This window comes from Protopterus annectens, chromosome 2.part1 (assembly GCF_019279795.1).
Source record: "Protopterus annectens isolate FY-2018-M chromosome 2.part1, PAN1.0, whole genome shotgun sequence".
In the NCBI taxonomy this organism is placed as follows: domain Eukaryota; kingdom Metazoa; phylum Chordata; order Ceratodontiformes; family Protopteridae; genus Protopterus; species Protopterus annectens.
In genome coordinates, this window is record NC_056729.1 from 1,381,284,242 (window position 1) to 1,381,302,381 (window position 18,140).

Here is an 18,140-nt window from a genome sequence, read left to right on the forward strand (position 1 = left end):
AGCCTCCAATGTATGCTGCTGATACTTAAGCATATGAAAAAGACAATTAATAGATCTAATAGCCAGGGTGGAAGAAGTATAAACCTTTTTACCCCATCTATCCAAAGCCCTAGATTCCCTGTCAGAAGGAACAGGATTTTTAGCAACCGTGGCTTTAACACCCTTAGGGCCCTGAGAAATAATCTCTGGATCAGCAGTAGGATTCTTGAAAAGGAACTGATGAGAATCAGGAACTCTATAATACCTGTCAGGCTTTCTGGGAGCAGGAGGAACAGAATTAGGAGTCAAAGAATTCTCCATGAAAACATCAACCACTTCCAAAGCTGGAGGGATAGCCTAAGGTTTATGCTGTGGCAAATCCACAAACAGGCACAGTGTTAGAAAGAATTGAAGTTCCCCTTGATTCTTGTTTGAAAAATAAGTTATTGTATAAAGAAGTACTTTATATTTTGAAGTTTGGCACTTTAAGCTCGAAGGGCATGAATTCAGAATTTAAATGGGAGAATTTTACTGTAGTTTGTAGCTTTACTGCTTTAAGGAGTTTCATTTTTTCTAACTGATGTATTAACTGCTTTATTGAATTATTAGTCATAGTATATATACATGGGATTTTTTCTCAGCTTTTATCTTCCTTGAAGGCTTATGGCCGAGACGTCAGAAGCAAGAGCAATAAAAGATTTGGTGGTCACTGGTTTGTTGTTTCATATATAATTCATTTTATTTTTTTATTGTTGTTTGCAAATCCAAGAATTCCCTAATCCATTTCTTAGACTGAGGGTAGTCCTGACTTTTCCATTTGAAATGCTCCCTAAGAGTATTCAGAGTATCTCCAAAAGAAAAATCTTCTGGAGGGGAGGCAGAAGGGATGGAATCTTCTGCATCAGAATCTTCAAAACCAGAAAAAAGTGGATAGTTTTCCTCTTCATCAGCAGAGTTGCTGGAAACCTCAGAGTCTGAGGCAAAAAAAGCTTCTGGGGGCAATTCCCTAATCCTTTTAGAAGGAGGTGGCTGAGAGCCTTTGATAAGGGTCAAGAGATCACTAGCCATTTTGACCATCTGAGCCTGAGGCATTTGAGGGGAGGCCAATCTTTGCTTACGAGTAGATTTTCGGCTGGATGGCCTGTTAGAAAGCCGGAGGGACTCGGGAGGCCTAGCCACTGCAGAGGTCTGAATTAAGTTCGTCGGTCTAGATCTGTTCTCCGGGCAGAGAAAAGAGGCCTCAGAAGCCGGCGCCTGCATAGTGGCTCCGGATCCATCAGAGGTGGCAACTGGCAGAAGGTCAGAAGACGAAGTGGAAGCCTGCGGTATGGAGGACTCAGAAAAGGTCTCCGAAGATGCCTGCTGCTGAACATCCGTGGACTGCAGGGGCAAAGAAAGCGCCTCACTGACTACTGCTGGGCCAACAAGCAACTTAACAGGGATGTCATTGGCTAATTTGGCCCTAAACCTGTCACGGTCCTTATCCTTGCACTTCTTAGGAACGTCTGAAGTTGGAAGACCAGAAGATGCCATACCGACGAACTTAGGCCAAACTCCGAAATGCTTGAACAACATCCTAGCTCTATGGCGTATGGTACGCGGGTTGAAAGAAGCACAGAGAACACAATTAGGGACGTCGTGCTCAAGGCCCAAACAAGTAATACAATAGGAGTGAAAATCACGGTGCGGAATCTGTTTCCACAGGCAAGATAGTTATTAACTTTCTCTGTCATTTGTTAAAGCAAGAAAAGAGGGTCCCCAACGGGGTACTTATCTGAGGATGTCTTCAACTAAGCAGTCGGAATACAAAAAGAAGGTACTCTGCCGACCGGCACTTGTACAAAATGTTTCTGCTTTGGGCTCCGTGGCAAGAAAGACTGAGGAAATGGCGTCGGCTGCCTTCTTTTGTACCTAACGTCTGGCCTAAACCGAAGGCAGCCGATGTCATATACCAAGGACTTTGGTATTCTGGCCGACTGTGGGCTACCGGGAGCTGGATAACCCATTTTGTAAGGACTGCAACAGTGAAAGACGATGAACATCAAGAAAAGACTCTGAAAAAAAAAAAAAAAAACACTCCACTCACCACACACTCAGAACCACAAGCACACAGAAGGCTGAGGGGGGGAGGGGAAAAGTCTAACTACTACAAACTACCTAAAAAAGTACAGTTGTGTACACTTACCATAAATGTAGATGTTCGAGTGTCTTCACTGTTGCAGTCATCACTGTAGGGTTCTTCCTGCCAGCAGGCAGCCCTCGGTCAGCCAGAATCCCAAAGTCTGGGTCTGGCATCAGCTGTTCAGTCATGCTCCCTGACGTCAGAGCGCCAGGAGTACAAAGCTGCCAGCCGACGTCATGTTCTCCAGTTTTTCTTGCCCCAGATGTCAGGTGCCCAAAAGTGTAGGCTAATAGTAAAACAAAAATGTAACATACAACAAACCCCATACCCTGTAGCAAATACACCTCAGAAGAAGGGTGAAGTAGGAAACCACACTAATGGAAGTATAAGAGGGGACAGGAGGGTGGGTAACCCAGACTGCAACAGTGAAGACACTCGAACATCTACATTTATGGTAAGTGTACACAACTGTACTATGTTCATCGTGTTTCACTGTTGCAGTCATCACTGTAGGGTTGAATCCCAACGCTGAGATAAAGGGTGGTGGTTATAGAATAGAAGGGGCGGCTAGAAGGCCCTGCAAGACTGCAGAAGCAAAGCCTGCCCTAGACTTAGAGTAAAGAGGGAGATTATAGTGCTTAGAAAAAGTATGCACTGAACTCCAAGTTGCAGCTTCCAAAATAGCTTTGGTAGGTACTCCCCTGAGAAAGGCAGCTGAAGTAGCAGCAGCTCTGGTAGAATGAGTCCTAATTTTTCCTGGGATTTGCTTTCCATGATGAGAGTAACAAAATCTGATTCCATGAGCAATCCATTTAGAAATGGTCTGTTTTGAATAAGCTTTGCCTTGGGAATTTGTTGCATAAGAAACAAACAGTTGCTCTGTTTTCCTGATATCCTTGGTTCTGTCCAGGTAAAAACGAAGTTGCTTGTGTACATCCAAGGAATGCAAGATCCTTTCCCCTTTATTTTGTGGATTAGTGAAAAAAGTTGGCAGGTGAATAGTTTGGTTTAAAGCCACTTTGGAAACCACTTTAGGCAAGAAAGTAGGATTAGTCCTTAAAGACACCCTATCTTGATGAAAAATAATATAAGGTTCCACAGCCATGAGTGCTTGTAACTCCGAGACTCTCCTGGCTGAAGTCAAAGCCAGTAGGATAGCTGTCTTCCATGATAAATACTTAATATCAGATGTGGCAGCAGGCTCAAAAGGAGGCAGAGTGAGTTTTTCCAGAACATAGTTGAGGTCCCAGGCAGGTATGGGTGGTGTCCTAGGGGGCCTTAAATTCTTTGCTCCTCTGAGATATTGTTTCAGAAGTGGATGCGAAAAGATTGGATGACCTGTATTGTAATGTGCAGAGATAGCTGAGGCATGTATTTTTATGGAGGAGAAGGATAAACCCTTATGTAGCATGTCTGTCAGGTAATGTAAAATCAATGGGATATTAGGAATGAGAGGATCCGAATCATGAGCATGCATCCCGGTGCAAAATCTCTTCCATTTACCTGCATAAGATTTTCTAGTGCTCGGCCGTCTGGCTTCTAAGATGACATCCATGACTTGTTTGGGAAGGGTAGGATTAATCATAGACCCTGAATACGCCAGGCTGCCAGGCTGAGAGTTTTGATATGAGAGTGCGGAACCTGGCCCTGGTGTTGGGACAAAAGATTTGGAATCTGAGGTAGAATCCAAGGAGGCTCCTGGGATAAATTCATCAGAGTTGAGTACCAAAATAGGCGAGGCCAATTTGGGGCCAGTAAAATCATCTTGGGTTTGTCCTGCTTGATCTTTAATAATACCCGTGGAAGAAGAGGTAGTGGAGGAAAGGCATACCCAGAGAGGTTCCTCCAACTGAATGAGAGAGCATCCACTTTCCATGCTAGTTTGTGAAATGTCCTTGTGCAAAAAATCTGTAACTGGTGGTTGTGAGGGGATGCAAATAGATCTATGTCCGGGCAGCCCCAGGCTTCTATAATCATCTGGAATATTTGGGTGTCTAGCATCCACTCGTGTGGGTCTGACAGGTTCCTGCTCAGGCTGTCTTGCCAGAATATTTTGTTTCCCTGGCAGGAACTGAGCCTGTAGATCCACTTTGCAAGCTAGAGCTGTGTTCCCTAGAGTCATGGCTAGTCTGCAAAGGGGGTAGGAGTGTGAACCCCCTTGCTTGTTTATGTACCACATAACTGTGGTGTTGTCTGTCTGTATCAGTAGTTGCTCTGGCTGTAGAAGATCCCTGAAAGCCAAGAGGGCATTCTGTACAGCTAGCATCTCTTTTAAATTGATATGTAGGTGCTTCTGATCCTCTGTCCAAAAATCTTGCAGGCCTTTCCCCTGCAAGTGGGCTCCCCATGCGTAATCCGAGGCGTCCGTGGTTAACACTTGGTTGGTTGGAGGCAGATTGAAGGCTTTCCCTTTGTTGTGAAGACATGCCATGGTCCACCAATGGAATTCCTTTTGTAGGCAAGGCAAGACAGCAATCTGTGTGTCTAGACTGTGGAAATGCTGGGACCAAACACTTTTTAGGTACCATTGTATTTTTCTCATATGTAGTCTTGCATTTGGTATGAGAAGGATGCAGGAAGCCATGTAACCCAAAGTTTGCAGGAATTTCCTTGCAGTTAGCTGAGACATTAATGCCAAGGTTTTGAAAGTTGAAGCCAGCTGTAGTTGCTTTTCGGATGTCAGGAATGCCATCTGGGTTGTTGTGTTTAGAAGAGCACCCAGAAAAGCTATCTGTTGTGTGGGTGTCAAATTTGACTTTTTCATGTTCACAGTGAATCCCACGCACTTGAGTAGATTTTGAACAAATTCCAGGTGCTGGAGTAAGACATCCTTGCTGTCCGCTTGAATAAGGCAGTCGTCCAGATAAGGGTAAATTTGAATTCCCTTGAGTCTGCAATAAGATACTACTGGTGCCAGGCACTTGGTGAAGACCCTGGATGCAGTAGGCAAGCCAAAGGGCAGCGCAGAGAATTGGTAATGTTTCGAGCCGGCCTTGAACCTGAGGTATTTTCTGCACTCCTGTCTGATAGGGATGTGTAGGTAAGCCTCCTTTAAATCCAATGTCACCATCCATGCATTTTTGCTCAACATTGGCAGGAGCTGCTGCAGAGTAAGCATCTTGAACTTTGGTATCTCCAGGAAAGTATTTAAGACTGACAGATCCAGGATGGGTCTCAATGAATTTTGTTTTCTGGGAACTAGAAAGAGCCTTGAGTAAAAGCCTTGCTCTGTTTCTGATTGTGGAACCAGTTCTATGGCCCTCATAGCCATGAGGGATTCCACCTGGTTTAATGCCTCTGCCCATTGGTGTTTTGGTAGGTCTGGCCATCCGTTTGGTCTTGGCAAGGTATGAAAGTGGAATTTGTAACCTCTTGAAACTACATCCAGAACCCACTTGTCTTGGGTTATGTAAGTCCAATTTTGTTGAAAAAGAGATAGTTTTCCTCCTAGAGGGGCTTCTAGGATTCCTGGAGCCATGCAGGGGGAGACATTGAGCATGTTTTCTGTAAGATTGAGGTTGGTCCTCTCCACCCCTGGGGGTGGAAGCACTCCACTGTCTAGGTCTGTAAGAGGTCTGTGCTTGGGCCCTCCCTCTGGAACGCCTATATCTACCCCTCTGAGGCCTGTCCGAGCTGAGAAAGGACCAATTTTTAGTTGGCCAATTTCTGCTAAATCTTGGGGGCTGGACTTGTAAGAAATCCTTAACCGTTTGCATGGATTTTGCCTTATCCTCCATTTTCTTTATCACCTCTTCAGCCTTAGACCCAAACAAAACATTATGCTGTACAGGAGCATCCAGTAACTTTGCTTTAACTTGATCAGGTAAGTTTTGTTCCTTTAACCAAGCATGTCTTCTAATGACTGTGCCAGTGGCAGCCGCCCTGCATGAAGCCTCCAAGGCATCAAAACCACAGTGTAAGCCATGCTTCCCCACTTGCTCAGTAGCATGTATCAAATCGTGTAATTCCTTATTATCTGCACATGCAGAAATGGTACCTAGCTTTTGTTTCATAACAGACAGCAGAAATTGCTGATATTTTAGCATATGAAATTGACAATTTAAAGCCCTAATAGATAAAGTAGCAGAAGTGTACACTTTTTTGCCCCATCTCTCCAAAGCTCTAGAATCCTTATCTGACGGAATAGGGTTTTTAGCAGAGGTGGCCTTAACACCCTTAGGACCCTGAGAAATGGTTTCTGGATCAGCAGCAGGATTTTTGTAAAGGAACTGGTGGGAGTCAGGGACCCTGTAATATCTTTCAGGCTTAGCAGGGGCTGGAGGAAAGGAGTCAGGAGTTAAATTAGCCTCAGAAAAGGCATCATCCACAATATCCAAAACAGGAGGAATAGCCAGGGTCTATGTTGGGGAAGAAGAAGGAAATCCCTAAGCCTTCTCTTAGATTCGGAGTACTCCTGTCCTTCCCAGTGTAAAGTTTCCCCAAAAGAAAAATCCTCAGGGGGAGAAGCTGATGGAATGGATTCCTCAGCATCGGAATCCTCATAAGGAGGGAAAGAATATTCCTGGTCAGAGGAAGACACTGAAGAAATAGATGCCTGATCAGAAGATTCATAATCCAATTCTTGCCTTGGCCTTTTGTCTGGAGGGGGATGTGAACCCCTAATCATGGTTAGTAAGTCCTCCGCCATTTTAAGCAGCTGTTTCTGAGATTTGGGTCTCGGATCAGAAGAGGCCTGGGCTGGTGTGTTTGATTTAGAAGGAGTCTTGGTCTTTGTCTTTGGCTTTGCCTTTATCAGAAGCTGTGTAGGCCTGAAAACCCCCTCGGAAGCCGGTACCCACACAGCGGCTCCGGACCCATCCGAGGGAGCATTGTCTGAAGGTCCTGCAGCTGGAGTACTCAACGGCCTAGTTGGCTCCTCATGGGAGTCCGTTTCGGCAATCGGTTCTGAAATGGCCGACGACAGGAGCTGTGAAAGCACCTCACTGACGATGGCCGAACCTGAAGCTGGCTCTGCTTGTAAACCGTCGTCCGATTTGGACCTCGGAGGCCTGTCCTTATCCTTGCGTCGTTTGTGAACTCCGGTAGTCAGAAGCGTGTCCGACGACATTTTATAATTAAATCGCCTGCCAAAGTAGTGAAAAGCAAAATCGTACCTCCACTTAATAGTGCGTTGGTTAAATCTAGCACAAAACCGACAACTAGCTACGTCGTGGTCAGGGCCTAAACAAGGAATATAGTAAGAGTGGAAATCCTTATGAGGTATTTGCTTCCCACAAGAAATACAATTATTAACTTTTTCCTGACATCGGACTGGAGCAAGAAAAAAGTTTCCCCAACGGGGTACTTAGCTTTAGAAGAAGAAGTAAGTCTTCGGAATGAAGCACGAAAAAATATCAGGAGTCAGCCGACCGGCACTTCCGAACTGCTTCCACCGCACGGCAAGAAAGACTGGAAACATGGCATCGGCTGGCAGCTTTGTACTCCTGGCGCTCTGACGTCAGGGAGCATGACTGAACAGCCAACGCCGGACCCAGACTTTGGGATTCTGGCCGACCGAGGGCTTCCTGCCGGCAGGAAGAACCCTACAGTGATGACTGCAACAGTGAAACACGATGAACATCTAAGGAAAGGAACCTACACTCGACGCACCAGTGAGGGGGAGGAAGGGAGGAAACCTATGCTACCAGAACACACACTAAACACTAATAAACAGGGGAAAAAACACTTCAAAAACCTACTCACAACCTGGAGCTCAAGAATTACAATGCGCTGGAAGCCGTGGCAAAAGAGATCGGAGGGTTGGAGGGTAGTGGTGGTGTATTATGGGTAGGGGGAGGAGCTCGGAGCAGATGCCTGTGAAGTTGCCAGCTCAGATCCATTACGGATCCGATACCCCATAGGTTGAAGATCAAATGAAGTAAATTACTGCACACTGAAAGTTATGTACTTAAAATAATGATAGATCAGTGTTCTTTTCTGTCTGGTTCAACAGCTCCCCAAGCACCGCCTCCTCATCTCATAAAGCCTAGCTCTGACAAACTAACTTCAGATTGAGTTTGTCTCTCTCCAAAAACAGTTCCACTATCTAACCCAAAAATCTAACACCAAGGACACCAAAATAAAGGGGGGAAACAACAGCTTCCACGACTTGGTCAACCAAAGGATGGCACAGTGGTGCAGCAGTCGCATTGTCATCTCACAGCAAGAGGTTCTCTGGTTCGATTCTAGGCTGGGGTGCCTTCTGTGCGGAGTCTACATATCCTCCCTGCAGCCGTGTGGGTTTTCTCTGGGTGCTCTGGTTTCCTCCCACGTTACAAAGACATGCATCGGGAGTGTTTCTCCCCAGGCCTCCACTGAAAATTGGCTTTATTCCAAATTAGACTTTCTTGGTAAGCAAATGTTAAATAAATAAAATAAACAGAGAACATAACATAGGAGGGAGCGGGCGGGATGGTTGAATCGGACAGAAAGAGAAAACACAGATCTATTGTTATGTAAGTACATAACTTTTTATCTGATATTGTCTTTTCCATGTGGGTTCAACCTGGGGGGACAGACGCCCCAGCCATGTTACATCCTAGAGAGGCCCTAGGAAAGCACATTACGCAATATAGTGGAGTCAAAACAAGATCTGGACCTAGACTGAATATCCAACTTGAAGTGGGACAAAAAGGTATGAGGACCCACCCAAGCAGCAGCAGCAGCACAAGTGTCATCCCTAGCTGCTCTTGAAAGGAAAGACAAAGAGTCAGCCATGACTCTAGCAGAATGACCATTTGGTGTGCAAGGGAAATTCTTCCCTTTCAAACTGTAAACAAAAAAAAAATGCAGCAATCAGATAGCCATTTAGATAGAGTAGGCTTAGGCACTGGATTTCCCAACCTGGCTTTAGAGAAAGAAAACAACTGTTTGGACTTTCTGAAAGGCTTGGTCTTATTGAAATAAAATCTCAATTGCCTATGAACATCAAAATGATGAAGCAAATATTCTCTTTTATTAGAAAATTCAGGAAAGAACACCGGTAAGTGGATGGCCTGATTTTTTTTTTTTTTTCTGTTCGCAATCCACTGCTGACCACCTAGCCCTGTCTGTCCTCCTGGTTGCTCAGTTGTCCCATTCATCCTAAGAAGGGAGAGCCCTATTCATTCATCTAGGCTGAGACTTGAGTGAATCATGAACAGTGGGAGCCATCACATATATCAGGATCATTCTTCACTCTCCTCTTTGCACCATTTTGTGAGCTCTGTACATGCTGCTTTCAGAGGGCACATGTGTGCCTGCATATGTCAACTCATTTGTACATAGTGCACCACTGCAGCTTTGGCTCACTAAAGTCATTGGTAGAAGGGATACACTTACATTCCTGTAGGTTTCACCAGTGCAGCAAACTGAGATGCCATCTCCAAGCCCCCCCCCCAATGAGCAAGTTGGCATTAGTTACTCACTCCCATCTTCCTCCACCCAGTCCAGAGCTTGTGCTGCTAAGTGAACACATGATGTCTTGAGGTGGAGCTAGAGCTTCATACTTCGTACCTTTATACCATGGGACAAACTACGTTTAATATTTGTTGTAGAATGTGCAGGGGAGAAATATTCTGAGTTGCCTCAATGGCTGATCTTTCCAGTTTGGGTTGAGCTCACCCATAATTATCTATTGCTAATATCCAGTTAGGCTAATAATTTTATGTAGGGTTTCCTTACCAAAAGAAATGTTGGGGGGGGTGGGATATACACATCGGCAGTGTATATCTTGTATGGCCACCTAGTTCCTACTTACATAACTGTCCAGTTATGGGGAGGCCATCCACTGAGCACACTATATATTGCCCATTTTTACTATAAGGACTAAGCACTCACACTCCATCTAATTTCTGTGCAGCATTTAAAATAAACCATGCCGACTTCTCATGCCTTCTCTGTGTATAAGGCGCTGATGATGCTTAACACACTTTTCACATTTTAAGTGACCTTACGAAAATTTCCCAAGATAGTTTAACATTCTAATAAACATCTGTTAAACATTTGCTTCTCACCATAAGACTTTCACACCTACCTCAATTTGATGTAGCTCTGTACTGTAGCATTTTGTTAAGCTCTTTATCTGCTCCTCCATCCTCTCAATCAAAAGGTCAATGTCTTCTGCCTCCTTCTTCAGTTCCTTCACATACTGATCATCCTTGCTTCTCAATTCCTATAGCAGCAGCAGAAGGGTATTCAAATGAATGAAGCCTAACAACAGGCACTATATTTTAGTTAAACAATTACTGCATTTATGAGGTAAGAATAAGTCTGAAAAGTATGACTATGAAAACAACACACCATATTAGAAATTCTTGATGTTTTTGAGTAGGAGGAATGGAAGAAATACTGTTTCACATACTCGGTAAAAAACTGAGACACACATAATATTAGCAGTAAGATATTTTGGTAATTTTTCTTACATTTTTATTACACTTTTGTTGACCATGCAAGCCCACTGGATGCAAGAGTCCCTTCTAAGGGGCTACCCAGGGACACTGGCTGGTTATGTGACTTGTTCAGAGTCACAAATTAAGTAACTGGAGGTTGTAGGAATCAAATCCCTGGACTACATGAAGCAGCTCAGAGCCTTAATATTCTGCACTAACTGCCGGATACAATTTTTAGCAACAGCAAACTAAGAATAGGAGCATAAATCAATCCAAACAGAAGTCTTGCTGTTCTACTTACCTCTGTTTTAAGCATCTTTATACCAATAAACCCCTCACTCAACAAATTCATTCCAATAATTGATAACCCACTCTGTGGAAAAAATACTGCCTTGATGCTCATCTTAAACTTCCCACCACAAGCTGCGAGTCTTGTCCCTGTTTCCCTGATCTTATTTAATTCAATACCACAAACCTATCGACCTTATAACTATAGACCCATTGCCATTCTCTGTCTACTCTCCAAAATCCTAGAAACATGTATACATAACCAGCTCCTTAAATACCTACTCAAGGAAAACCTTCTAAGCCCTTCTCAATATGGCTTCAGGCCTAATCATATCACTGCCACTGCCCTCCTATGTTTTACCCACACTGTTGCTGAAGCCAGGAATAAAAATCTTCTTGTATCGTCTTTCTTCCTCGACTTCTCTAAAGCTTTCGATACTGTCTCTCATCCTAAACTCATTGCTAAACTAACTGATCTTAATCTCTCTCCATCTACTATCAAGTGGTTTTCAAACTATCTCTCAAACAACCTGTCCAAACTGGCGTCCCTCAGGGCTCAATTCTCGGACCTCTCCTCTTCAACATCTTCACAAACAAACTTTAGTCCTCCTGCACCACCTCCTCCCTCATACAATATGCCGATGACTCTACTGTCAACTCTATCTCTGATAACATCACCAGCCTTCTATCCCTCACCCAAAATACTTTCTCATCTGTAGAAAAGTGGCTCACTGACCACCAACTCATACTTAATCCCAAAAAGACTAAGCTCCTACTACTCCTTCCCAAATCTCTCTCCCACCACAAATCCACCTTTACCATCTCTTCTCAAGACAAGACCCTTATCAAAGCTGAACCACAACACCAAACTTCTTGGTACTATAATTGATGACCAGCTTAAATTTAACATCCATATACAACACTGCATTAAAAAAACAACCAGAAATTGGGTCTGCTCTATAGAAATATGAAATTCCTAGCTCCCAACTCCACACACACTCTTGTTCATGCCTCTCCTATCTTAATCCACATTCAGTCATCCCTACTTATCAAACTCGAACAAACATACAACAATATAGCCAGATTCGCCAGTAACTAACCATACAAATCTCATCATTGCCATGCCTTGAACAAACATCAATGGCTTGAATTTCCCCCAGCTTCTCCTGCTATCCCAGCCCCAGCTCACACACTCACTGCTATATAAACTTTCAACCTGTCCCTCTCTTGTATCCACTGTATCCCCTTATACCCCAGCTCGTTCTCTCCATAGCTCTGACCAGAACCTTCTAGACAGTTATAAACCAAACTTAAATATTGGCAAACTCCTATACAGAAACTCTGTGTCTCAAGCCTGAAATAAACTTCCCGCTGACATCCACAGCATTCAAAGTACCAGTGTCTTCAAAACTAAAGCCAAAAACTTCTTGAACTCAAAATCCTGCCCTTGCATTACTACCCCATAACTTCCATTTTCACTGTCACTGTTCTATAGGTAACCCACTTACTCTCACTTAAGCTACCTTGTAAATAACATCCTTACTGAATCTGCTCTCACTCTCTTTGTGTAATGTATCTTTTTTACAAGAAAAAAAAGCTTCCACTTTGTCCTACCCTGGTGTTGCATTCCCCAGTTACTTTGTTTTTCAACACTGTTTATCAAAACCTGTACTTCTTTGTACTTTTTCTTCTTTTGGTTCGCATACAGAATTGCTGTATACTACTAGCTTGTTCATATTTGTTCATATTCTCAATATTGTATATTATTGTTTAAAACTTTTATTTTTCTGATCCATGTATAAAATGTCATCATAGAATGTCATTACTTCTGTCAGCTGGAGAATTTCTCCTCAGGTCTCCACTGAAAAAGGGCCATACGGCTCAGCTGGACCAACCCGGTTAACAAATGTCAAATAAACAAACAAATAAATAAACCTGCCCCTGGTTTATTTATATAAATGCTTGCTTGCTTGTTTTTCTTAATTGGACAAAGCTGATAAAGCATTTGTCTAGTTTCATGCCTCACAAAGAGCAATGAGAACAGTGAAAAATACAAGGAAATAAATGCTGAGAGGTCAACAGAGTATTTAGTACTGGCAAAGACAGAGGCAATCACAAAAAGTTCAGCTATCTTAAGTTGCACTTACCCATGACAGTATACATTTGAATTCCTCACTGTTGCAGTAGCCTTTATGTCATATGGGGTGTTACCTTGGCTAGGAAACAAAAACTTGCCAGCTTCACAAAGGTCCCTCCCACACACACACACACCTTCACTCTGACTGCTGACTGGCAGCCCCCAAGAGGGAAATCAGCAGTTAACAGTGAAGATTTCTTCAGGACTCTCTTGCCCATCCATAAACACAGATCAGCACACCTCTCAACTGTACAGATTTTCGGAAAATGTCCAGATTTTTGCCTCATATTTTTTGGTCTGTCCCAGTCCCTCATAAAATTTGTGGTTTTCTGGCAAATCACTGAGGATTGAAGTCACTAAATAATGAAATGCATTTGAGTTACTGACTTCATATCATTCAGAAAATGCATGCTAATACAAAACCTGTCATTCTAGCAACTTTCTAAGTTTATAAGAGCAATATTTCCTATTTTTGAGCATTTGTCTCCACAAAATTTTAGGGTTTGTCCACATTAAGAGGTTGAGAGGTATGCAGATCAGTCTAAAAATCCTGAACCAATATAACATTATAAACAAGGAAAATATATAAAGTAGAAACACACGCACACAAAAGTACTTTATATCCCCACAACTATATACAAGAAAAAGGGGGTGGAAGGTGGGTGTGAATACTGCAGCAGTTAGGAATTTGAACATCGACTATTATGGGTAAGTGCAACTTACACAACTGTACTATGTTCATCATTCCCACTGCTACAGTAGCTTTTAGAGTATAAGGGCTGATTACCAAAGCCTATCCAAGCTGGCTGGGAGGAGGGAGGTTATGGATCCAAAACCCTCCATGGAATGGTGCTAGCAAAGCTAGCTCTTAAAATAGAAAAATAATCCAGTTTGTAATGCTTTGTATGTACAAAGGACCATGTAGCTGCCTCTAGTATGCTTTTAGAATCTACCCCTTTCCAGTCTGTTTGCCATCAAAAAAGACAAGGGTCTAGTAGAATGTGCCTTGATATTGCCTGGAATGGTTTTGCCATGGTGGGAATAACGAAATGCAATAGCTGAAGACAATCACCTGGAAATTGTCTGTTTAGACACAGGATGCCTTGTTTTTGTCTCCAAGAAACATCTTTATTAAATTATCAAGTATGACACAGGCAATCTTACATTTATATAAATGAAAACAAACCATAGTGACATAATTTCATTTGCAAATATTACACATTACAAACCATGCTGTCACAAGTGTAGTTGCAAACATTATACATACTTTAATCTATACAGTCATTGTCAGTCAAATATTACCTCATTTTTGTCCCTTGATAAGAAATAAACAGCTGGTTAGCTTTTCTAAAGGACTTCTGTCAAGACAGTTCCTGAACTGCCCATGCATGTTCAGAGTATGTAAAATGTTTCCCCCCTTTTTTAGTTTCTACATAGAAAACTGGCAGACTGCTGGCTTCATTCAAAGTAAACTCTAAAATCACTCTGGGCATAAATGAGGGGTTTCTGTGTAATGTGACTCTATATCTGTGGAAAATGAGAAAAGGTTCACCCACCATAAGAGTTTGCAACTTAGATACTCTTCTTGCAGATGTCATAGCAATGATGAGTACAGTTTCCAAGTCGAAAATCTTCAATCTGCTTGATGAGCAGTATCAGAAGGTGACAAAGTCAACTTCTCCAGCACAAAGGTGAGATCCCACAGAGCAGCAACCCGTTTATGAGGAGGCCTCAGGTGTAAAACTCCTGAAAGAAACTGTTTTACAGCAAACAGAGAAGAAAGAGCAAGATCCCTGGGCTAACATGTTGAAATGGCTGCAAAATTAACTTTTATAGAGGAATAAGAGAGGCCAGGGAAAAATAACTGTCACAGACATTTGAGCACCAATGGCACAAAATCCCTGACAAGCTCCTGGTTATTGGTTACGCACAAACTAGAAAATCACTTCCATTTACCAACATATGATTTTCTAGTAGCAGGCTTTCTTCCCACTTTTAGTACCTCCTGCATGTACTCCTGAAATAAGTGCCTAAAAGGTATTTGAATTGAATCATCTAGACAGTCAGCTGAAGTTGACTGAGAATGAGGTATATCAAACTCCCTCTGTCTTGTGTGAGTAGATCCAGTCTGTGAGGAAGCTTGTGGTAATTGTCCCTGGCCAATTCCATAAGAAGGGAGAACCTATGTTGCCTGGGCCAAAAGTGAGTCACCACAATGACTTCTGGGGATTAATTTAGCATTTTTAGAATTAACCTGGATATCAGTGGAAAGGGTGGAAAAGCATAAAGGAACTTTCCTTTTCAAGGGAATGAAAATGCATCTATTTAACAGGCTAACTTGCAAAGAGACCTAGTGCAAATTTGTTTGAGCTGTCTGTTGTGAAAGCACATCAGGTCACTCCACAACAAGTACAAATATGACTCTGTCATTGTCCATGTTGACGTGAATGACCTGAGCTGTACCTCCCTGGACTACATGAAAAGATACATGGAAGAGCTCTCCGATCTTGTAGCCCAGGCAGGTATGACCCTAGCCCTGAGTAGCATTCTGCTATCACCCAAAATGATACCGCAGTACAAGGACAAAATGACTGACTTCAACAATTGGCTAAGCTTCTGGTGTCATTCTAAGGGGATCCAGTATCTGTCTGCTTGGGATGACATGGTCGACAGACCACGATGCTTTGCCAGAGATGGCCTGCACCTGTCACCCCTGGGATTCCGGATACTGGCTAAGGCTCTTGCCGCCCCTATAGTACCTTTTTTAGGCAAGGTTCAAATGACAAATTCACCACCGTAACAGGAACAGGCAAGCAATAACTGAGGGTAATGCTACTCAATGCTAGAAGTCTAAATCTCAAAATGCACTCACTCGAGACACTCCTTAAAATGGAGAACATCGATATCTGTACGGTGACTGAGACCTGGTTCAAGGCTCCAGAGAGCACCCCGGCACTACCAGGCTATAACACATACCACACTTTTCGGCCATGTAACCTGTACCGAAACACCAAAGGTGGAGGTGTGTCCATATTCATTAAGGATATCCACACCTCCAGGCTAGTTGCTCAGCATAATGCATCCGAGGTTATCCAAGTGCAACTAAATCTGGGCAAAACTGCAATCCAAATTGTAGCTTGCTACAGATCCCCCACCATGCCCCAGGCTTCCCACTCCTCTTTTCTTGATGTACTGGAAAATATTAGGGTTCAACCAAACACCCTAACAATGGGTGACTTCAACTACCCCACCATTAACTGGGAAAACTACTCGTGTACCAACTCCTTAGCTCAATGCTTTCTGAAATTCATAAACTCCAATGCCCTGGATCAACTTATCCACACCCCCAACAGGGCAACAATATCCTAGACCTTGTCATTACCAACATGAGTGACTGGTGTTCCACACCTGAAGTCAACTCCTCGTTGGTCTGATTCGACCATAAGCTAATCACCCTTGATATCCACATCCCACCCCCACCCCCCATTAAGGAAACCATGGTAAAAAATTTCTCCAAAGCCAACTTCATGCTTCTTAAGACAGAAGGGGTGAACTTCATGAGACCCATGCAGATGGAAAATACAGTTACAACTGCTGAATCCTACACAAATACACTCTATAAGCACTTACACTAGTGCATGGATCATGCTATCCCAAACAGAAAGTACAGTTGTGCACCTACCATAAATGTAGATGTTCAAGTGTATTCACTGTTGCAGTTATTACACTTGGGTTATCCTGCTGGCAGGCTACCCGCAGTCGGCCAGAATTCCAAAGTCTAGGTCCGGCATCGGTTGCTGTCGCCTCTTCCCTGACGTCAGTGCGCCAGGGGTATAAAAGATGCAGCCGATGCCATTTTCTTCAGTTTTTCTTGCCCCAGATGTCAGGTGCCCCCAAATAGGTAGGCTGAAAAAATTATGCCAAAAAGCATGCATGTACTAAAATAAACATTTCCTTCATCTACAAGCAAATACACCACATTGGTTGGATAGAATAGAGAAGTACAGAAGAGTCCCAGCAAAGAAAAAAAAAGGGGGGGGATGGTGGGTGGGTAACCTGGACTGCAACAGTGAATACACTCGAACAGCTACATTTATGTTAGGTACACAACTGTACTATGTTCATCGTGCTTCACTGTTGTAGTCATTACACTTGGGTTGAATCCCAAAGCTGAGGTTGGGTGGCTGGGCCTAAATAGGATTAGGAGAGGCTACCAGGCCCTGCAGAACTGCAGTGGCAAAGCCTGCTCTGGATTTAGAGTAGAGAGGTAAGTGGTAGTGCTTCGTGAAAGTGTGCACTGAACTCCAGGTTGCAGCCTCAAAAATGTCTTTGCTTGGTACTCCTCTGAGAAAGGCTGCTGAAGTGGCTGCTGCTCTGGTAGAATGTAGCCTAATGCCCTTAGGCACTGATTTGCCATGTTGTGAATAGCAGAAGTGAATGCAGTGTCCTATCCATTTTGAAATAGTCTGCTTTGAGATAGGCTTTCCTTGTGATCCTGCAGCATAAGGTACAAACAATTGCTCAGTTTTTCTGAAAGCTTTTGTTTTGTCCAAGCAGAATCGTAGCTGTCTGTGTATGCCCAAAGCGTGCAGAAGTCTCTCCCCTTTATTTTGGGGATTTGGATGGAATGTTGGCAAATGAATGGTTTGATTAAGAGCCACACTGGATACTACCTTTGGCATAAATGTTGGGTTTGTCCTTAGAGAGACCCTGTTCTGATGAAAAATAATGAAAGGTTCCACTGCCACTAATGCTTGTAACTCTGAGACTCTTCTTGCTGAAGTTATTGCTAGGAGCAGAGCCATTTTCCATGATAAGAATTTTATATCAGCTGTATTGGCTGGCTCGAAAGGAGGCAGTGTGAGTTTTTCTAAAACAAAATTGAGGTTCCAAGTAGGTAATGGTGCTCTCCTTGGGGGTCTTATGTTTTTTGCCCCTCTGAGGTACTGTCTTAGTAGTGGATGAGAGAAAATAGGAGGTTCCGTATTGTAATGAGCTGAAATGGCAGAGGCATGGATCTTAATTGATGAGAAGGATAGGCCTTTGTCCAGCATCTCAGTTAGGTATTGTAAAATCTGAGGTATATTTTGAACAAGTGGTTCGGGTCCTTGTGCCTGGTTCCAAGCACAGTATATCTTCCATTTTACTGCATAAGATTTCCTAGTGCTGGGCCTCCTGGCTTCTAAAATGACATCCATAACAGCTTTAGAGAGAGGTGTGCTCTGAGTGGCTATATTATCTGCCA

The 18,140-nt window shown here is 43.2% G+C and overlaps 1 protein-coding gene across 2 annotated transcripts in view; it reads right to left on the minus strand.

Annotated features, from left to right (window-relative positions):
* The window catches only part of DRC1 (dynein regulatory complex subunit 1), a 2,270,880-nt gene that overhangs the window by 1,799,317 nt on the left and 453,423 nt on the right, over positions 1–18,140 (minus strand). For both annotated transcript variants that reach the window (XM_044062852.1, XM_044062853.1), the window contains one exon: positions 10,116–10,253. In XM_044062852.1, coding sequence (XP_043918787.1) covers positions 10,116–10,253 — 138 coding nt within the window. The remainder of the gene's footprint in view (positions 1–10,115; positions 10,254–18,140) is intronic.